The sequence below is a fragment of the Eublepharis macularius genome, chromosome 2 (genome assembly GCF_028583425.1).
Source record: "Eublepharis macularius isolate TG4126 chromosome 2, MPM_Emac_v1.0, whole genome shotgun sequence".
NCBI lineage: Eukaryota > Metazoa > Chordata > Lepidosauria > Squamata > Eublepharidae > Eublepharis > Eublepharis macularius.
Window position 1 is genome coordinate 67,569,050 of NC_072791.1, and position 22,875 is coordinate 67,591,924.

The following is a 22,875-nucleotide window of genomic DNA, read 5'->3' on the forward strand; positions in this document are numbered from 1 at the left end:
CTCTTTGGAAACCTGCTGTTAAGTGCAGTCCATCACAGAGGCATATAGTGGTTAGATTGCTAGCTGGAACCTGCCGTAATTACCTTATTATACCTATTTTGAAAGACCATTGGCTCCAAGCTTTTTGTGCTGCTTTTGATCTATGAAACCTCAAATGATCTGGGACCCAGCTGTGTCCTTTTCAGGACTAACTTACCTGTCATTTAAGGCTCTTCCATTGGAGACTTTCCTGGTGCCATTGCTTTTTGAGATCAAGTGATTAGTTATTAGGGAGAAGTGTAGCTATTTCATGTTTTAGCTGGCTCTAGATCTGCTGCTGTTTAGTTTACTCTATTGATACTGTATTTTTATAGTTGTTTCTTTTAGTTCACTTCCCACTGTGGCACAGTGGTTGCGCATTTGCTTTGTAGGCATTTGCTTTGTATGCAGAAGATTCCAGGTTCAGCTTTCATCACCTCCAGTTAAAAAGGTCAGATAGTAGGCAATCCAAAAAATCTCTGCCCGAGATCCTAGAGAGCTGCTGTTCGTCAGAGTACACAATAATGATCTTGATATACAGTGGTCTTAGTAAAATGCAGCTTTATGTGTTTGTGTGCGCACATGGGACTTCCTCCTGCAACAGTTGTGCTTGTGAGTTGATTTTCTTCTGACAAATTTAGCAGCGGTGGCTGTTCTTATATTCTGTTTACAAATGCCTAGGCTGGTGTGAAATGGCTATTTCATGTTTTAGCTGGCTCTAGATCTGCTGCTGTTTAGTTTACTTTATTGATACTGTATTTTTATAGCTGTTTCTTTTAGTTCACTTCCCCTAATGTCATATACTACCTTAAATGCCATACTTGGTAGAAAATGTTAGAGGTAGTTGGTAGAGATAGAGGGGTGGAACCTGAAGAGGGACCCCAGCAGGGTATAATGAACTCTATTCTGGAGATCAGTTATAATTCTGGAAAACTTCCAGGACCTACCTGGAGGTTGGCAACCCTCGTAGCTAACAGAGGCCACCTCTTTCTATGGCTGGTGTTGGATTATAGTTAGAAGATTGTATAATAGAAGCATTGTTACCTGTGATGTCCATATCCCAGTATTTTCCTACATTCAGACAAATTTGAGATTTGGTAGTAGTGCTTCAAAAAACCTACATACCATTTTACTTACTTAAAGGTAATAACAGATAGTCGGATATCACCTTTTCCCCCTTCTGCTGTTGCTTCTCTCTCGCTTTGCTCTGCCTAATATGTATTTCATGGCAGTCCTGTTTCAATCTTTTAGTGCTAGAACAGAAATGTCTGCCTGACATCAGTTCCCAGTGATACTGTAGCTAGGCAAGAGGGAAAATCAAAAGATCCACTTTAAGGAAGTATTTTAATTACTGTAAAAATGAGCTGTTTTGAATTAGAAAATGCCAAAGAGAAGGGGTGTGTGTGTGTGTGTGTGTGTGTGTGTGTGGGTGTGGATGCAAGTTGGAACTGCTTGTTTTTTCTTTACATTTATTACTTGTAAAGTTCTCCCATTTTAATTTACTTCTCAAATCTTTGTGATCAAAATTGAAAACACCCTTAAGCAGAAGAACTTGGTTGGGGGCCAGCTCTTCTACCATCCAGCTTTAACCAATGTGAATTAATTGCAGCTGTGTTATAAAATCCCAAAATGAAGGCTTTACAGTAGAAATGCTGACACCCCCCAATAGTGCTATAATTAGTGCTTCTGCATTGAATGTGCTAAATGAAGCCCAGCAGAACTAGATGTAATGACTCAAGTATTTTGTTTCTGCACAGCAGTATTGTAATGTGCTTTCTGAGAGCAGATCATACCTGTGGTGTTTGTGTGCATTGCTATCCTGGGCACACTTCTAGCCATTTCCAGTTGCTATGGAGGAAGGCTGTAACAGTGCAAGAGAACACCTATTCCTTCCAATATATTCCTACCTGCTTGTAGTTTAAAGCTATGAATGCTGATGGTGGCACATTTGATCCCAACAAGCTGCACAATGCTTCCCCCCATTTTATGCTCATCTTTCACCCAACTGCAACTGAGCCTTCTGTAGCCTTAATCACTAACTGAGCACACTGACAGTTGTGTAAGGATTTTTTATTTTTTTTTATTTTTTTTATTTCAAATTTGTATTCCGCCCTCCCTGCGAGCGGGCTCAGGGCAGATAACAACATATTAACAATACAATTAAAATACAATCAAAAATTCATGTTCATTGAAAACAACCCATTTAAAACAAGATGGTGGACAGGCTTCACAGGGAGGGATGTGTACAAATAAGAATTCTTTAAAACCAAAAGGTAGTATGATGTGCGTTCCATTCATTTCCCCCTCCATCCCGCATCTTGGTGTTTCCGGTCAAACTTTGAAATTGCATAGCTGCTGATTACAACTAAGACATGCAGACTTGAGGTAGTTCAGTAAGACTTGATGTTAAGTGGAATAACACAAATACTTGACTGTTGGGAAGATCTGTCAGTTATGGGGTTCAGTATGTCTCTGTTCTTCTTAAAATGATGCTTAAAAATGAAGCATTCAGACCTCGGTGAGCTCTGAGTTGAGAAATACCTGGAGATTTTGGATGCTGGAAAAGGTGGGTTTGGGGGAGGGGCTAGAGCTTAGCAGGTTATAAAGCTGCAGAGTTCACCTTTCAAAACAGCCATTTTCTCCTGGGGAACAGATCTCTGTAGTCTGGAGATCTTAGTTGGCAACCATATGCATCCCAGGATGGTTAATGCAGACCTTTCTGTCTTTCCTAAAAGCAATGTGATAGATATATAGCTGTAATTACAAGCATGGTATTTGTGTTAATTATGATGGGTGCTATCTCTTGTTAAAGAATTAAGTTATTGTTCAGAAACTCTGTCCCCTCCTTCGCCCTGCTTAACCTCACTGATCCATACTTCCTGATTGGACTATTGCAACATGTTCTGCTAGGTAACTTGGAACCTACAGCTAGTGCAGAATAGAGCCACTTGTCTCTTAGATGATATTGGGCACTATTAGGGATGCCAGCTCCCCCGTTGGGGGCAGGGAATCGCCCACTCCCACCCTCCACCCCCCGCTCCCGCTTACCTGGCTGGCGGGGGACGGGAACGCACCTCCCAGGACGTGCTCCTGGGAGGTGTGACATCCCCTATGTGCCACAGCAGCCAGATTCAGGCTGGATTTGGCCCCTTGGGGAACACAGGAGTGGCACGTGACCTGCGTGATGGGAAAGCGTGCACGCTCTGTGCACTTGCGACAAGACAGAGTTGTTCTCCCTCTGAGGCGGAGGACATCTTGGGTTGTTTCCCACCATCCTATAGGGGAGGCAGGAAGTCAAATTTCTTCCTCTTCCTGTAGTAGGTGGGGCCACCCTCACTGTCCTCAGTTCTTTCCTACCTCCGGGGAGAGCAGTCCTGTCTTTAGCTAGCACTGCTAACTTTTTCACTTTCACTTTCCCTTCTGGATTCTTCCTTCTTTCTCTCCCTTCTTATTCCCTTTGGTCCCCCCCCCTTCTACCTTTATTCCCTCCTTCGAGGAATATTTGCAGAGGAGCAATGGCGTCCAGGGAGTTGTCTGACTCCAAAAACAGCTTTTTGGAGCGTGCACCGGGTTGTTCCCATGGATCAGTAATTCCGATGGCGGGAACAAACCCAGAAGACAACAGCACGCTCCCAGGGCCAGCAAAACCTACTGGCAAGAAGCAGACGGAGAAGAGGCCCTCCAAACGGCCCCGAAATGTGACAGCCGCAGCAGTTTCCCCGCGTGAATCGAATGACGTGGTTGCCAATCTCCTGCCGGGAGAAAATTGGCCAGATGACATCAGAAACATTCAGAGCTCCAGCCGAAGCGACCAGGAAGCCTCTGTAAATGCTCCCTGCAGTAGTGTATTCCCCGAAGTACTAGCGGCCATTAGGCACTCCGTGAGGGAGGAGCTGTTATCCCTTTGTCACACAGGGACTCAAGAGCCCAGTATCAATCCCCCCTCCTCTTGGCCAGAGAACTACTCCACCAGACGGGGAGTAACCAATCCTTGGCCCACTAAGGCAGCAAGGAAGACGGTTGGCAAGCGAGCGGATAAGGCTGCCTGCTGGCTGGAAGAGGGCTCATCCCCCAGTGAAGACTCAGATGATGGGGACTTCCTAACTGAGGAAGAGGAGGAGGAGGGGGAGGGGGCAAGCAAAGTGGATCAGTCCAACACACTCTTTATGGCTGAGGACTATGAGTACCTGTTGTCAAAGACTCTAGCAGCACTAGAGCTCAGAGAGACCCCAACAGGGGAGGAGGAGGATCCAAAGTCAGAGACCTCCAGAGATAGACCAAAGGGGAATAGGGAATTCTTCCCTTGGTCAGAAGAAAAAGCCAGGGTTTTCCCTTTCCCCGAGTACTTCGAGAGGAAACTGAGGGCGGAATGGGCGATGCCAGCAGCCCCTAAGCAATTCCCTAACTTTCTCAAAAAACTATATGCCTTGCCTAACTTTGCAACCGAGCTATTACAGGTACCAATCGTGGATGCCCCCGTGACAGCTATCCAATCCCACGGCTTGCTTTCAGAAGACAGCCAAGGATCCATCAAAGACGGCCTGGACACAAAGGGAGATGGAGCCCTTAAAAGAGCACACGAAGCCATGGCGATGGCCATTAAAGCTTCAGCCATAGCATCCATTGTTTCCAGGGCCTCAGTGGTGTGGATCAGAAGACTGTTGGAACTCCTACCAAACAACAATAGGGTGCCAATGATTGAGGGTGCCAATCGAATTCTAAAAGCCAACACTTTTACAGCAGATGCCACGCTAGACGCCATGTCCTTCATCTCAAGAGCGATGGCTACGGCAACATCAGCACGACGTCTTTTTTGGCTTCGGACTTGGCCTGCAGATATCCAAGCAAAAGCAATCCTCATGGCCTATCCTTTCCAGGGTGGCAAGCTATTTGGCGAACAACTAGAAAAAATCCTGGTGGAAACCAAGGACAAGAAGAAGGCCCTTCCGTGATCTCTGAAGCGAACAGAGAGATGACACTTTGGCTACCAACCTTTCAGGTCCCAACACACGCTACCCAGGGGTCGACAAGACAACAAGTGCAGCTGGTCCTTTCAGAGAACTCAACCATGCAGAGGCGCCTTCCACGCCAGACCACAGAGACAACAGCAAAACCGCTTCAGCAGGCACGAGTTGGATGACAAGGGCCAGAAGCCCTGACTCGTGGGAGGCTCCGGTGGGAGGGAGACTACTTCTCTTTCATCAGATGTGGCTGGACTCCAAGGCGGATGCTTGGGCCAGAGAAGTAGTATCCAGCGGCTACTTAATAGAATTTCGCTCGCTTCCACCGGAACGCTTCCTAATCTCGCCCCTGAAAAAGGATCCAAGCAGACGCGACATCATGATGAGAGCCATACGTCACCTCTTAGACATCGAGGCTGTAGAACCGGTTCCCTCCAACGAAAAAGGAAGAGGGGTGTACTCTATTTTCTTCACAGTCCCAAAGAGAAACGGGGACTGGAGAGCCATATTGGACTTTAAAGTATGTCAACCAGTTCATAAAGTTAGGTCATTTCTGGATGGAGACTCTCCGCTCCATAACAGAGGCCCTTCAGGAGGGGGAGTTTCTAACGGAAAGAATACGGAAGCGTATCTTCATGTCCCCATTGCCTCGCCTCATCGCCAGTTCCTGAGATTCTGCGTAGGGGACCTCCATTTGCAATTCCGAGCGTTACCCTTCGGATTGGCCATGGCCCCGAGAGTGTTTACCTAGCTCCTCATCGTACCTATTGTCCGGTTATGGGAAATGAGCCTTCACCTCCATCCTTACCTGGACGATATTCTAATAAGATGAAGGTCAAGAGAGTCCTGTCTTCAAGATACTGCACGCATACTTCAGTTCCTGAAGGAGTTTTCTGATAGATACCATCAAATGCTCTCTACAACCGACACAGAGCCTGGAACATCTGGGGCTGATAATCGATACTCGAGTGGGACGCTTCTTTCTCCCCAAAGAAAAGGCCACCAAGACAAGGCAACTGACGCTGACCATCATCAGACAAACCTCGTCTCTACTCATGGAGCTATCCAGACTACAGGGACTGTTGGTAGCAGATGCGGAAGCAATTCAATGGAGCCCCTTTCACATCAGACCCCTTCAGTCCTTGAGACCTTTTCTTACATCAACAGGCAAGGGGGGACGAGATCGTCACGATTGCAGAGAGAAGCGAACGGGATCATCGGCTGGGCAGAAAAGAATCTACTCTCCATCCATGCGGAACACGTCAAAGGAGTACTCAACGTGCAGGCGGATTGGCTGAGTCGGGAGCATCTTCACCCTGGAGAGTGGTCCCTCAACAGGAAGGTCTTTCGCCTCATCACAGACCACTTCAGCACCCCGATAGTGGACCTGTTTGCCTCACATTCGAACCGTCAGGTTCCAAGATTCTTTTCCAGATTCTTCCACCCAGAGGCGGAGGGCATCGATGCCCTGACTTCACAATGGCCGAGGGGACTTCTTTATGCCTTTCCTCCTCTCCCAACCTTACCCAGGCTGCTAAGGAAAGTAAGAGAACAGAAGACGACCGTGATAGTAATAGCTCCATGGTGGCCAAGGAGACCCTGGTTCTCCTCCATTCAGCTTCTGTCCAGCATGCCACCACTACACCTTCCCTTACAACCGGACCTTCTACAACAAGGCCCGAAATGGCATCCGCAACCAGAGCGGATGTCACTGACAGGGTGGAAATTGAATGGGAACATCTGTCCATGATGGGGTACCACCTAGTTAACACCATACTGACCGCCAGAAAGAGTTCTACCATAAGAATTTACAATACAACATGGAAGGCATTCACACGGTGTAGACGCAAGAAGCTAGACCTCATGAAATTATCTATGGGAAACATCCTTGGATTCCTTCAAGAGGGCCTAAACGATGTATTAAAACCAGCAACCCTGAAGAAACAGGTAGCAGCCATCGGCACCATGTTACCCATTGTGGGGAAAGAACCTCTTTCTTCACACCCGCATATACGCAAGTTTCTCAGGGGTGCGACTCTGCTGAATCCCCCGACGATACATCGATTTCCAACATGGCGTCTCAGCGTGGTGCTGAAAGCTCTCACGAGGGCGCCTTTCGAACCAATAGGAAGCATCGACATGAGATGGCTGAAACTAAAAACTGTTTTTCTCGTAGCGATAACATCAGCTTGTCGTGTCTCGGAACTAGGTACCCTGTCGGTCCGATCAGATCTTTGCATTTTCCATAAGGATAAAGTTGTGTTGCGAACCGATCCATCCTTCCTACCGAAAGCCTATTCAAAATTTCACCACTCTCAAGAGATCAACTTGCCTTCCTTTTGTCCTGCTCCAAGACATCCCAAGGAGCGTGAGTGGCATAATCTAGATGTGAGGAGAACTCTTAAAGCGTATCTGACTAGGACGGAACACATCCGACAGACGGAGTCTCTGTTCATAAACGTCACACCTCCCAAGCTGGGACAACGCATGTTACTGGTAGCAATAGCTCGTAGCGTTAAGATCTGCATCAAGGGAAGCATACATGACTCAGAACTTGGGTGTGCCTGACGGGATTATGGCGCATTCAGCGAGGAGCGCGGCTACCAACACAGCCCTACGGAGAAATGCTTCAATAGAGGAAATCTGCAGAGCAGCCACCTGGTCTTCACTCTCTACTTTTGTTAAACACTACCGTTTACACACTTTCTCTTCAGCTGACGCAGCCTTCGGAAGACAGGTACTACAACATGTGGTGGAGGACGAAGATCTTGTCCCACCCGAAGAATAGAGCACTGCTTTGGGAGAACCCAAGATGTCCTCTGCCTCAGAGGGAGAACGGACCTTTGGATACTCACCATGAAGGGTCCTTCTCCTCTGAGGTCAGGAGGACATCTTGCCCTCCCAAGATCTTCTGAGACCTTAGGGTCATAACAGAACTCTCTGTCCTGTCTTCCTTTTTTCTCGTCACCTATTCTGCACCTTTCCTAACTGAGTGCTTCAAATAATTCTCTCCCTGATTTGATTTGATTTTTTCTGTCCATACTAAAGGTCCTACAATAGTAGAGGTATGGACGATGAGTTGGTTAAATATATATATACTGCTGTGGTGAGTCACCCAAACTGAGGACAGCGAGGGTGGCCCCACCTACTACAGGAAGAGGAAGAAATCTGACTTCCCGCCTCCCCTATAGGATGGTGGGAAACAACTCAAGATGTCCTCCTGACCTCAGAGGAGAAGGACCCTTCACGGTGAGTATCCAAAGGTCCGTTCTGCCTCCGCCAGCCAAAATAAGGTCGAATGGGGCCCTCCCTGTTAGAATATCCACCTCAAAAAGAGAAGTTTCCTCTTTCTTTTAACTATTTCTCAGTGACCGTTAGAAAAGGGTTCATGAACTGTTTTGTGCTGCTTGTGTTGGTTTTTAAATATTTATACTCGGCCTTTTGGCTTTGAGGCTAAACATTCTCTACCAAGTTATCTATTACGTTTTTAAACTGTGGTTATAATTTTAATGTATACAAATGTGATCCGCCCTGAGCCTGCCGGTGCAGTGAGGGCAGAATATACATGTAAACAAACAAATAAATAAAGGAAGTCATAAGGCAGGTGCCAGGCCTCTGATCTCCCGGGGGGGGGGGGTTGGAGGGGTTGGCAACCCTACACTCTATGTACATATAAGAGATTTTGCAAGGATGCTCTGCTGCCTCAATACTGTAGGACTGCCTCTCCTGATATCCTCCCCCCTCCCCGCTTTGGTTTGTGCTTGGTAAGAGGTATACCATCTCAATAGTGGTCTCCATTCTTCAGTATGGAATGCCAGAAAAGTTACATGGGGAACATTCTCTGACAAGATGAAGGAAGCTGTGTGAAGCGGTCTTGTTACTACCAGCATTTAGGAATTCATTTCTGGATGATTTCTGGTTTTTAGGAAATTGTAAGGTCAATTGGGCATAGAATTCTATTAGAGGGTTTTAGAGGCAGATCTCTGTCATTATACAGTGGTTGGGCCTGTTTCTTCTGTACTGATTTGATTAAACTGATTCAAGGAAGCAGGATATAACTATTTTAAATAATACTTTGTATTTGCATTGCTTTATTATACATAAGGTGTTTATGCCCATTGTTTGTCTTGCTATACAGTTGGGATATATGTAAGATAACTTTCTAAGAAACTACCAAAAAGACAGAAGCAGTTCATGGTTTCCTGAAAGCATTCAGAAGCTTTTGTGGTATGGACTTGTTCACATTAACGAGTGTGCTGCCAGAATTCTGAAAATGTTGCACTGATGCTGTACATAAGTATCCTGGTTCACACTGCTGACCTTTCTTTATATACATGTTCATATGCTAGACTGCTTGGCGTTAATCAGTAGAGTGAACCAAACCTTAAACTCCTTTTCTTGGAGCTTGTTTTACAGCAGTGGAACTCAGCGTGCAGGTTGCAAAGAGCCACATTCACAATTCCATCAACCAAGAAAGCACCACTGATAATAATATACAACTATAATTGCCAGAGTATCTCTGAGAATGCAGTTTTAGTGCTCCAGTGCATAGATTCTTGCATACAGCAGCATAATGTATGCATATAATTCCATGCAAGGTACTCTGCATGCTAGCTTGCATCGTTGGTGAAAGTGTTGTGATTTTTGCAACAAAGGGATGGAAGCTTACTAAAGCTAGAGTAAATTTTTTAAGGAACACTGAGTTAAAAATGTTTGAGAAGCACTGGTTAAAGTTGATACAGTCAAAGACAGGGTGGCAATTCCTTCCAATCTACTCTGTCGCTGCTCACAAGCCAGGTATAGAGTGTTCTACCGTAATGGAAATATTGTATTCCAAAATATTTGAGGACTTACACAGCAACTGCAGTTTGTAAAATTTCAAGTCCGTTTGCAGGGATGCTTACATGTGACAAAATTATTACTTTCACTTGATGCTAAGAAATAACACTCTCTGCTTCATAGTCTCACATCAGATAAGAAATTTGGCCTAGATGCCACTCAAGTTCCTGTAAGTTTTGTTTTTTTTTAAATAATTATCAAGGTATATTTTTGTCTGACCTGTTTCCATTGTGTTACCTCTGGCTCTCTGTTTCCCAGAGAAGTCCTTTTGCTCTTCAAGTGTTGGGTTTGCATAACGTGGAAACAGGTGCCTGTGCTCCCAGGCTGCAATATGTACTGTCAAAAGGAGCTCCTGTTTTATCCTAAGAAATTATTTGGAATGCCAGCTACAACAAACACGTTTTTTTAGCTTTTGAACGTACTGCATGTATATAATTTCATAAGCACAGAATGTTTTGCAAGAATTTCACAGAGGCTGCACAAATTTAGCTACACCCATTACAGCTTTTTAGATAAATATGGTAGGTGCTACCTTGTTCAAGATCGCATGGTAGGTTTATATGTAAGTTTGTTTAGAAGTTTAGAGAAAGTCATGTTCCATAATAAGTTGTGTTGGCTCTTAGTTGCGTAGCTGTAAATACACATTCTCTAGAAAAATAAAGGGGGAGGAAATCGTGTGTTGTTTGTATAAGAACCACATTTCCAAAAATATGCCCTTCATTTTGCAAAACTCCTTTTCTGAGTTTTCTCTTCATGCCTTAGGGCATCTGGCACAAAATGAATGTGAACTGAGTGTGAAGGTGTAGAAAGGACTGGCAGTAAGTTATGAAATCCTCTTACCTTTAGGCCAGCAGTTTGAATGTTACCAATCTATTAGCATATGAAGGAATAACTTGGAAAACTCTGTTGGAATGAAAAGCTGTTACAAAAGAGAAATCTTATTATATGGAGGTGGTAAATCTGGGCAAACTCTGTTCAAAGGTGGTGGGTAAATCTGCTTTCACAGGCACATCTAGGTGTGCCCTGCAGCTGGTTGGCAGCAAGGCTGTGTGTGGGAGCTTATTCTGTTTCAGGTTTGAATCGCTACAGGGCAGCTGATAGCACTAGTGAAAATAAATAACTGTGCCCATCCCTAAAGGCTTTTTAGAACCTTGACAAAATATAACCAGTTACAATAACTAAAAAAGAATACTCTGCCTTAATCCCAACAAAATAACTAAGTTATGGTATTTAAAAAGTACATGGTTACAGTAAATAAACATGAGGCATCAGGAGCAATGATAGCACTGAAATATGAGGGAGAGGTATAAAAATATGATTAAATTGGTTTTAGGAAAGGCAGTTTGTGCCTGAATGACTGGACTTGAAAGATTATTCTTCCCATACTGCAGCTCATCATAATTCTGCTGCAGCACATGGTTGCTTTTGATGTAGGGTCTCCTATGGAAGTGGAAAGAAAGATTGCTCCTATACTTCAGCCTAATAGTCTTGTATACTTAAAGTGATGTGGCATTATGGACTGTTAGCCCCTTAAGGCAGACGCTGTCTGTTTTGCTTATGCAATACTATAAAGCATCATACACATTGGCATGGATCGTCTGTTGCCAGTGCAAATACTATATTATTTGTGACTGCAATGACAGGAAAATGGAGAATCCTTGCCCTGAGGATGGACCCTCAGTTAAACTAGAATAGTTCTAAGAATAATTGGACTTCTTCAGCAAGATTTCCCTGTTCCACCATATACTTTGTATGGACTACTGTTTGATCAATTTCCCCCACCCTATATCTGGTGGTGCATCATCAAACCCTATAATTCTCTATGATTTTCCCTATCTGTGTAAATGAGTATGGTTTTTAATCAGCCTGAGTGTGTCTTTATTTGAAGCGGCTTTCATGGAAGAACTCTGCATTCCATCTGACTATATGAATTGCATCTGGCTACTTGCCAGATGGGGGTTCAGTAACTGGTCTGGATTATCGTAAGGGCCAGTGTGACAAACTGAACAGTTATTTGGGTTTCTGCATAGTAATAGTAATACCTAACATTGTTTAGTTGACACATATTCAAGAATACAAATCTGTTTGCTCCTCAGCTTTGAATTTAATTAGCTGACCTTAGGTGCATCACTGTTTCTAGGATCAATATGCCCTGTTTGTTGACCCTCCAGGGTAATTGGACAGACTGTGAAACAGGTTGCTGGACTTGTTAGAAAGATCATTAGAAAGATTGACCACTGGTCAGATCTAGCAGGGCTCCCTCTGAAAACTTTAGAGAGGAATTAGGAACGTTGCGAGACACTACATTTGCTAAGCACCTCAACACACACATCCTTATGCGAAGCTAACCCAAGTGATTGAAAAAGGGCTTGGTAGAATTGCAGTGTCCCATTGCTTCACAGTGCCATCATTCTCCATTCCTACCCTTCAACACTTTGATTCTCTTTTTGGGAGCTGCTTTTGTAACAGGATCTAGCCTTTCATGTATAAAAACTAATGCTAGGTTATTTCTGGGCTGCGTAGAATCTACTATACAAAATATGTTTAGTTATCAGGGTCAAGGCATCAGCACTTGACACTTCGAGATATGTTTCTCAATTAAGTTTTGTATGGCATCCAGTTCTCAGTGAAAATCTGTTCTGAAAAAAGTGTGCATGCAGTGGGGGAGAGAAGGAAATGAAGAGTGGAGGGTGGGAATTACCTGCACATTGAATTCAATATCTTGGTGTTTCATTTTTTGTTCTTTTTTTGTTACTAGGTGATCTTGGAGAAGGTGTTGGGAATCACTGTATCAGGAGGCAGAGGACTGGCCTGTGACCCTAAAAGTGGTCTTGTTGCATATCCAGCTGGGTGAGTCATTAAGGGTGTTTGTAAATCATTTCATGCTGTCAGCCTGAAGATACATTTTATGCCAAATGTAGTGAAGAGATGCATTTTATAAGAGTCTAATAACTCTCTCCAATTATGTTGAACATTGGCTGTGTTGGTTTAAATCATTGCTAGAGGGAATACTCTTTACCTCTCAAGGTTAATGAAATTCTGCTCTGTAGTTCCTTCTCTCCTCCTGCTCTCACATAAGCATTAATTCTATGGCATTTTTATAACTGGATTCCATAGCATGTTTGCACATAAAAAATGAGGTTAATTTCAAACTTGTGATGACACAGAAGATGCCCCATAAGAATATCAAGTAGCTTTGTGGCCAGTGTGAGGGTGCGTCCTGCTTCCGCTTGAAAATTGCTATGCGTTAGCATTGATACATGGTGGCAAGATCTGTTGACCCCAATGAAGTTTTACTTCGGAAACAAGAGTGTTTGATGAGCGATTTCTTGTTGGGTCTTTGGTCCTTTGAAGTTTGCCATCCTTGTTCCGCCTGTATGAAAGGGAATAAGAAAAAAGACATAAGAAAATTCAAATTATTTTCTATTTGAGTACAATAGAGGTTGTTATCACTGTCTACTGTCCAGCGAGTCCCTCTGGTCTGCTCCAGCATCTTTGTACCAATATTTGAAGAAACTCCTTTGAAGACAGAGACATTGATAGGAATTTTGTCGTTTGGCCAGTTGCCTTTGAATGTTATTGTTAATCCTGGCATTTTCTATTGAATGTTGTATGAGATTCTATTTTTGTATGCAATATAACTTTGTATTGATTATTATTTGCACTAAGTCACTTTAAATCACAGAAAATTAATATTTCTGTTCATATTTATAATATTTAAAATAGAAAAATGTTCATTATATTTGCTGTGTGCACGTTCCTTTAAGTCCCTTAGCTGTGGTTTTCCGCTATGGGTTTTGGATACTGATACTAAGGGTGCATCTTGCATTTTGCTGTAGATCTTTCCTTAGCAGAACCAAAACAATTATTAGGAGAGACAGACAGATTTAGTAAGGGAGCCTTTTAGAGTTACTCTGGAAATAAATAGCAGTAATCAAGCCAGATTGGCTTGTTCCCAGTAAGTGCTGGGAGAAGCTTTTTTGCTGTTTCTTCTCTAAGAACCTTTGAGTGCTCCCTTTTCCTGTGATTGGTGAAAAAAATCTTCTTTTTGGTGCATTTACATTAACAGGAATTATGATACTTATTGCATCATGAAAACATGTTGTGCTATCCTTTCTCATCCAAGCTCTCAAGGACATGGAGCAGGGGTCACTGGGGTAGTCAAGGGGTAGTGGTGAATTTCCTGTATTGTGCAGAGAGTTGGACTAGATGACCCTAGAAATCCCTTCTTCAACCTTATGATTCCATGATTCCCTAATGACAATGGCAGTGGAACCAAGCAACCTTCAGTAGTGTTCTGTTCCTCCAGCATCCTGAGTGAAGAAAATGGAAAGGCAGAATGTTTTTAAAAATCACACACATGAGGACAGGCTCTCTATTTTCTGTGAGCCTAGAGAACCTCGTCCTCCCATGAACGTATTGCATGGCTCACCTCCATTAGAGGAATGTGAGAATAAGTGGCACAAGTCTAAATTGGAAAGTGCAAGATCTATATGGGTAGCTGTTTGTCAGTCTGTAGCAGTTGCAAAGAGCAAGAGTACAGTGGCACCTCTAAGACTAACAAAATTTGTGGTAGGGTATGAGGTTTTGTGAGTCACGGCTCACTTCTTCAGATATGTATCTGAAAAAGTGAGCTGTGACTCATGAAAGCTCATACCTAACACAAATTTTGTTGGTCTTACAGGTGCTACTGGACTCTTAGAAAGTGCAGGCAGGCATTTAGGAAAAACGTACTGTTCAAGTGTGTATACAATTTCAAGACAAACATTTAATATCTTTTGTATAGTGTAACACTCAGAATTTGATCAGCTGAGAAAGGTGGCAATGATTCTGGAATTTATTGTTGAAGGCTTTCACGGCCGGAGAATGATGGTTGTTGTGGGTTTTCCGGGCTGTATTGCCGTGGTCTTGGCATTGTAGTTCCTGACGTTTCGCCAGCAGCTGTGGCTGGCATCTAGCACCAGAGGTGGTGCTACACCTCTGAAGATGCCAGCCACAGCTGCTGGCGAAATGTCAGGAACTATAATGCCAAGACCACGGCAATACAGCCCGGAAAACCCACAACAACCATCATTCTGGAATTTGGTCACTATTTAGCTAATTTCAAGACAAATATTTAATACATTTTGTATAATGTAACTAACTGAATGAGAATTTGATCAGCTGAGAAAGTTAACTGATTCTGGAACTTGGTCACTATTCAACTATGTTTTAGCATTAGTTTTTAGTAGTATATGCAGGAATAAAATAAACCAAGTCTGGTTTTAGTTGCAGGTTTGGTAACAATACTCCATGGTCAGGAACAGAGGGTGATGCTTGGGGAGCAAATATCACCACACTACCCATTGGTATGTGACACCCCTCAGGGGGCAATACTTTCCCCTATGTTATTTAACAGCCAGTCCAGAATGCAGCGGCACGTATCCTCATGGGGACTCCAGGACAATATATGACCTGTCCTGTGCCAATTGCACTGGCTCCCGGTTGAATTCTGGGTCATGTTCAAGGTTCCAGTTTTGATGTTTAAAGCTCTTAGCAGACTGGGACCAGCATACCCTGCAGGATTGCCTCTTGGTATATGTTCCCCAGAGGGTGCTTTGATCAGCCAGTAAACATCTATTGATGATCCCTGAGCCCCCGGTACTGACGTGGTGGAACTCTCTCCCTGTCAAGATTAGGGCTCTGAGAGACTTACTACAGTTCTGCTGGCCCTGTAAGATGGAGATGTTCTGCCAGGCCTATACCTATGGTTGAGGCATGGGCAAACTATCTGGCTGGCCTTCCTGCTGTGGCCTTTTTGACCTGCCCTGCTCTGCTAGGTCAATCTTGGTTAACCTGCCTTCTTGTACCCCATGATAGCTGAGTGTTGGAATGTACCGTCTGTGAAACTACAAATGTCACATCTTGGATTCTATGGTTTTAACTTTTGTATTGTGGTTGTTTCCATTTTATCCTTATTTATTGTGTATTTTTATGCTTTTTATTGTACTGTTGATGTTGTGACTGCCCTGAGCTCACTTGTAGAGGGGGAAGGCAATAAGTCCAATTAATTAATTAATTAATTAATTACTACTTGGGGTGGAGGTAGGGTTGCCATATGCCCAGTGAGGGTGGAAGATACCTTGCCCTGAGCAGGCCTTGGCTGCTGGTACTCCAGCAGCCAGTGGGAGATCGGGAAAAAAAAGGCTGTTTCCCCAGAAGTGACATTATGCCGTTGATGATGGCTGCCCCCCATGTCCCCGCCCCATCTGGTCTCCCACTGGTTGCCAGGCTAGTCCTGGCAACCCTCCGTGAGGGAGAGGTGACAGTTCTAATTTTTGTTTATTGCCAGGCTTGCTACTTGATCAGTTTTGAAGCCAGCAGAACAGGCTTTTGTTGTTGTTCGAAGTGCATGTTAAGCTTATGCTCAAGCTCTTGGCAAAATGTAATTGGTGACGTGTGCATTAAAATGAGGTACTGTTCGAATCACTCATATGTTGGTAGACCCAAAAGTGATCTCTTCAGAAGCCAGGATCTAGACTCTGTTTGATGAGTTTGTTCCTAATAAGTTATAGATCTCTATAAAAAAGGAGTTGGTAGTGGTGGCTGCAAGATTTGTCCTCAATTAACTGAACTGAATTATTGATTATGATCAAAACCCAACGCTAAATATATACAGGACCAGAAATGTTTACATTAAAAAAACCATTACATAGATGATATTAAAAATCACAAGTGTAATTCATTAAAGTAATACAGAGCTATGATGGGACTCCAGCAACTACATAAAATCTGTTGACTCTCTGTAATCCAAGGCTCATGGTCCAAGGCCCTTATAATGTCTGACTTAACCAGTTTTTTAAACCTTTCTGCTCTGAATCTTACATTCTATTCGTCACATCACAGTGGCTCTTTTAAGAGTTTTCTGTGACTTTAAAAACTAGACTTGCCCCTGAAATATTGATGTTTGGAAAAATACAGCAAAAATTGTAGGCCCTTAGGTGAAACCTCTGTAGATGGTTTGTGGGGTCTGTAGGAATTACAAGGGAAGTTGAAAGAATGTTGATAAGGATTCTTGGTGTTGTCTGCATTTGCAAGACAAAAAAAACTTTGTCCAAGAAGAGGAGAATGGGAAACGAATCACCTTTGTCTTTTAAAGCAAAACCTGATTTTCGTTGCTGTTGTCTTGGGCAATAGAAAGTGAATGGCATATTTCTGCAGCAGAGTTCTTTCACTGGATGGGTTTATACATAGTGGTATGGAATGTTGCCCTCAATGATTTTCTATTTAGTAATTTTGCTTTCAGACTTAGGGTTGCCAGTTCCTCTTACCCTCTTGGTGGGAGGTTGGAGACCTGACACTTATCTGATTGTTGCCCTCATGCATACTCCCGGCCTGCGTGATGACATCACTTCCAGGAAGTGACATCGTGCAGGCCACATACCACCCTTGGTAGCACTCTCATACTCCACAGCAGGCCAAATTGGGCCCAATTTGGCTTGAATCGGGCCACTGGAGTGCAGGAGCACTGCCAGGACCATGCAACAGGCCTTGGAGTGCTCCTGTGCTCTGCAGCGGGCCAAATCGGGCTGCATTCTGGCCAAATTGGGGCTGAATCAGGCTGCTGCAGAGTGTGGGAGTGCTGCCGGGGCAGCACTACAGGTCCTCGAGTGCTCCTGCGCTCTGCAGTGGCCTGATTTGGGCCAAAATTGACCTACTGCGGCATATGGCCAGGTAAGTGGGGCAAGGGGGTGGAGGGTGGGAGCAAGGGATCGCCTGCCACCAGTGAGGGACTGGCAACCCTACTCAGACTATATATTGTTGCTTATTCCCTGAAAAGAATATCTGGTGGGATGTAATGAAAAAGTGCAATTGTACTTAGTGTTATTGTGTATTCATCAAAGGTTGATTTTGAATGTGTTTGAGTACCACAAGTTCTAAAGAAAATGCAGTCTTTTCACTGTTAGAAGACAAGGTGTAAAGCAAACAATGCCTGCTTTCATTTGCCTTTTGGTGGGTACATGCAAGGATCCCTCTACCACCTGCATGGTGCTTATATCTGATATCCTTGCTTTCTGTTAGAAGTACAATAGGAATTCTTTTTATTTCAATTTTATTAGGATGTGAGGTGGCTTACTCTGTTGTTACAATAAAGGTCATTGTAATAGAAACTTAAGAAATTAGGCAAAATTCAGAATTTCAGAATTTGCTGACTAATAGGAAAGAATTTCTGGGGAAAGCATTGTAGTATGGTTTTGCATATGTGTGTTCACATTTTTTTCATTATGATGATATTGGCATAAGTAGAACCTGAGCATAAAAAGTTGCATCCAATTCAAGGCTGCCCACCTCCAGGTGGGGTCTGGAGTTTCCCTAGAAGTACAACTGATTTCTAAACTGCAAAGATAAATTCATTGGAGGAAAATGGCAGCTTTAGAGGGAAAACTTGTAAGATATATTATAGATTCATTATCGTTTCTTCTGTGCAGTCCCACATGGGACTGCATGTACACAGGCCAACCACGGAGGTGAATATCACAACATCTCTAGAGCTTTTGAAAGCACCCCTCCCCTTGGCATGAGCTGGCACATTCCCACCCAAACTGGCAAGGTGCCGGGGAGGGGGGCAGTGGTGAGCACACCTCCCTCAGTCCTTTCTTCGCTGGTGTAGAGGTCAGTCATGTTCACTGACATCTACCTTGGCACCCCTGGTTCTATCCTCATATCCAGCCCGTGCTTCAGAGCTGAGATCAACATCAATTCTGCCTTCAGTGTTGGAACCACCGTGTAAGAAGGTAAAGAAGAAAGCTAAACATCTATCTAATGACTCTCATCATTGTAGATCACCTCAGCTGAGATGTGGATCTGACATGGCTTAGAGTAAAGATCAGTCTCCCCCACCTTGCAGTTCATTGGCAAAGGTGAAGATTCTTCATTCAGGAATGTCTTCCAGTGAGGAGTTGTTAGAAACTCTTCATTCTCCACCTCTGACATTGCAGGCTCAAAGGGAGTGGACTTAGTCTGATTGTGGGGATTTGGCACAGGGCCACACTTCTAGGTAGCTAGTGCCAATGTCATGGGGACCTCAGCAATGGCTCCAGTCTCCTCAAGCATCATCTCCTTTGCTTTTCCTTTAATGGGGACCATGGAGCCTGCAGGAGTTCATGAATATGCTACAGCCATCTGTTCCAAAACCATTCGATCCAAGTCTATTCCCTCGACAATGGTTCAACCACATGCTTTGGATCTGGGATTCTGAAGAAGAGGAAGCCCCTAAATCAGATCTGGGATCAAATGTGGGATTGGATTCATTCCCTGATAAGATGGTAGGAAACTAGATGCCTATATTTGCCTCTGAAGATCTAAGGTTGAATGCTAAACAACTTCTTTGCATGGCTAAAGCACTTTAGCTGGATGTCATATGTTAGGATCTGAAACCTTTGGATCAGATTCTGAAGTTCCTTTACAATAGTACCGTGTGACCCGTGGCCTTCTCTGTCTTGCAGGCTTTCTGGGTAGAGCCTCTAACATCCGGCTGAAACCAGCTTCTGCTGCTCCATCTTCATGCAAGCTGGAAAATATGTAGAGGTTTAGGGCAGAGGGATGCATATTCCTTTTCATACATATCCTCTAGCCAATTCGCTTGTAGCAGAGGTTCTGCCATCAAGACAAAGAGCAGGGAGTCATACTGCCCCACTGGACAGAGAAAGTCGGCCTTGGGAGGAAGATGTAGTCTTTAAGTGCCCTGGCATTCAAGATTGCAGTGTAATTGGCAATCATGAGCAGATACCAGATGTTCCTGTGGGACCGTACAGTACAGTAGGTGGAGTCTCTGCTGGAAGATAAGAAAGCATTGTCCAAAATCATCCATGTTAGGGGAGTAAAATTGGCCAAACAGCAGCTCAGCACTTTAAGATGTGCTGTGGACTGCTCTAGTCGAACTACGGTTTCTGCTGTGGTGCTCAGGAGGCATACCTAGCTCCATTTGTCTACACTGCCGTACAAATCCAGAGCAAAGCTGAAAGATCTTCCATTTGAAGGGAAGCAAGTATTTAGTATTAAGATGGATGAAACCTTCACATGCTAAGGAACAAGCTAACAACAAAACCTGTGAGGCTAACTCCCCAACTAGTGCCAGCATGTAAAACCAGGTTCTTTTCATGGTATAATTTCCAACAGCAGTTTCAGTGGCCATATAAATATTAGCCAAGTCCTCAGCAGCAACTGTTCAGGCTTCCCTGCAACTCCAAACAGCAGACAGGCCCATTGCAAGGGGGAAGAAAGAGCAAACATTTCCTCCCAAGCCAGATATGATCCTCCCCACAAAGGGAAATCTCTCCAGTGACTGGAGGGTACCTCCTCCTTCTTCACCAGTCTTTTGCCTTATTTAACAACCTGGCAAGCTGTTATTCAGGACTCATGGGGCCTGTATTTTGTGTAGAAGGGGTATTAATTAGAGTTCAAGTCATTGCTGTGTGGATTTGTTGTCTGATAGTAGTTCTGTTGCTGCATCCTCAGTTTGGGAAGAGGAAGTGTCTCACCCTCTTCTAAAAGAGGCTAAATAGCCAGTACCTCAGGCTAAAGTTTCTCTATGTTTTTTTCCTTGTTCTTTTAATAATGTTAAGAAAGATGGAGGAAATAGGTCTATTTTAGACCCCAGAGAGTTAAATAAATATTTAAAGATTTCAAAGTTTAGTATATTATCTGTTGCTGATGTTATCTCATTGTTATGAATAACTTCTTGGGTTACTGTATGGGATTTAAAGAATACTTATTTCCCTATTGCCATTCATGAAGAATATAGAAAATACCTTTGTTTCTGATGTGGAGATGCCCATTATTAATATACAGTGTTGCCCTTTGGGCTGGCTATAGCACGTAGGGTCTTCTCAAATCGTATTTCTGTAGTTCTTGCCCATCTGTGTATGAGAGGATGACCTATATTCCTGTATGTAGATGATTGGCTTATTACTGCACCTTGAAAAGAGATTCTCTCTGCCCATATAGAACTAATCACATCTACCTTAGCACATCTAGATTTGCTGGTGAATTGAAAAAAGTCTCAACTAGCATCTGTCCAGTCTCTGTTTTATTGGGTTAGATACCAAGCCAGCCAAGAAAGTGAGAAAATTCTCATATTGCAGATTAGACTGCATTCTCAATCCAGAAGCTCCTAGAACTCATAGCCTCTACAACTGCAATGGCACCTTTCACTAGATTACACATGAGGCCCTTGCAAAATTGCTTCATACCAATTTAGAACGCACCAAAATTCTCAGTGGATAAGACTATCCATTCCCAGATCTATTGTGAGGTCCTTGTCATGATAACTTTCTGATTTTTAACCTCTTTAAAGCATCTGAATTTGTCACCCCGTCATATGAAATACAGGTTTTTGCAGATACATCCTGATCAGGATTATGCTAGTGGACTCTGGTCTCTGGCAGAAACTAAATTGCACATAAATCTATTAGTATTAAAGGCAATCAGATTTGCCTTAAATTATTTTGCAGCAATTCTGTGGGGATAGAGATTGTTGGTGGCCCCAGATCTCCAGGAATTTCCCAGGTCAGAGTTGGCAACGCTTCATCAAGTATACAGAGGCAATATAATTCTTTTTTTACAACTGAAGGTTAAACAGTTCTTTTGGCCATTGTGAAGAAATTGTGATGGTACCTTTTTGGTGTAGGCAATAATGGACAGGAAACGTGCAGTGTGCCAGCTCCTGTGTGCCTTGTCTGAATAACTCCGTGCATGTTGTGCTTAGCTGTTTTGTTATACTGATACAATTTGCCATTATCCAGACAATGCTTTGTGTTCAAGTTTGTGCTTGTGCTTGTTATAGGGTTAGGGTGATTGGCTTATTACTGCTTGTTATAGGCCCAAAACACACAAGAGAAACAGTTTGTAGGCCTAATTGGGTTGCAAGGTCAGTTTGTTTTATTATCTTGTTGTAAAAGGGTTTATACTTTCTTGGCAGAGTGCAAAAAAAGCTTGGCAGTGCTATTTCACTGGCTTCTTGGGTTTTCACTCTGACACTTTTTAAAACTTTGGCAGAGAGGAATGGAACTTGCTGAATTCTCATTCTTCCTGAATTGATGTGCATTTTGCTGGCCTGTGTAGTGCAAAATGTGCTTGGCTCTGCATGGGCACCTTCCATGCAGCTCTTACATCTGCTTCAGTTCTGGCCAGCTCCATTTCCAGATATTGTACTAGAGGATTCAATGTTTATTTAAAACTTATAATACAGGGCAATCCTGAGCTTCAACTTCTCTGCTGTTCCAACCTAAGGATCTAAATTATGAAACATTACGAAATGCTGTTCCAACGTAAGGACCTACATTTCGCCTGTGAAAAAATGTGAAAGCATCAAACGTAGTTAACATCAACTGATAGGAAAAGGCCTCAAAGGCTTAAAGCTCTTGTGAGAATAAAACAAAAATGATGCAATTTAATTTTAGTCTTATTTCCCCTTGTTTTTAAATGATTAACCATACCCTATTTTCCAGAGGTTTTTGTTTCTGCTTCACGTTGGAAGTTAGTCCAAATCTTAATACAAAAGTACATATTTTATTATTCATTTACTTTATTTATAGTCTACCTTTCACACTAAGACTCAAGTCAAATCCACGTTCACCCATTACCCGCATGTTTATCGGATATCTTCCGTTTGCCTCCAATCCGCGATTTTTTCCTCTTCGTTCACATTCCTGCTTCCAATCTGGCTTTCTCGCGCGTCCCTCCGGTCACATGGCTGCTCGAAAACCGCTTTTTTGGGCGGGACCTTTTTTTCCTGCCCATTTTTTTTGTATTTTTTTGAGCGTACTTTTCCGTTATTTCGATCTTGCCTAATAAAGAAACATCATTGAAAATAATGATGCCTCTCTTTCCCCCACTGACAGCACTGATGGCTCTCTCCCGTTTCTTTTTTGGAAATTTTTTGTAATTTCGATATTACAGTAATATAAAATTAAAAAAATAAAAAACAGTTAAAAAGGAAGTTTAGTGAGTCCATTCTGAGGATGGATTCACCCCAAAATGATTTTTCAAACTACCAGATTTGATTCAGAAACAGCAT

The 22,875-nt window shown here is 43.2% G+C and overlaps 1 protein-coding gene across 4 annotated transcripts in view; it reads left to right on the plus strand.

Moving 5' to 3' along the window:
• The window catches only part of MAPKBP1 (mitogen-activated protein kinase binding protein 1), a 162,294-nt gene that overhangs the window by 22,754 nt on the left and 116,665 nt on the right, over positions 1 to 22,875 (plus strand). For all 4 annotated transcript variants that reach the window (XM_054970917.1, XM_054970918.1, XM_054970920.1 and 1 more), the window contains exon 3: positions 12,577 to 12,668. In XM_054970917.1, coding sequence (XP_054826892.1) covers positions 12,577 to 12,668 — 92 coding nt within the window. The remainder of the gene's footprint in view (positions 1 to 12,576; positions 12,669 to 22,875) is intronic.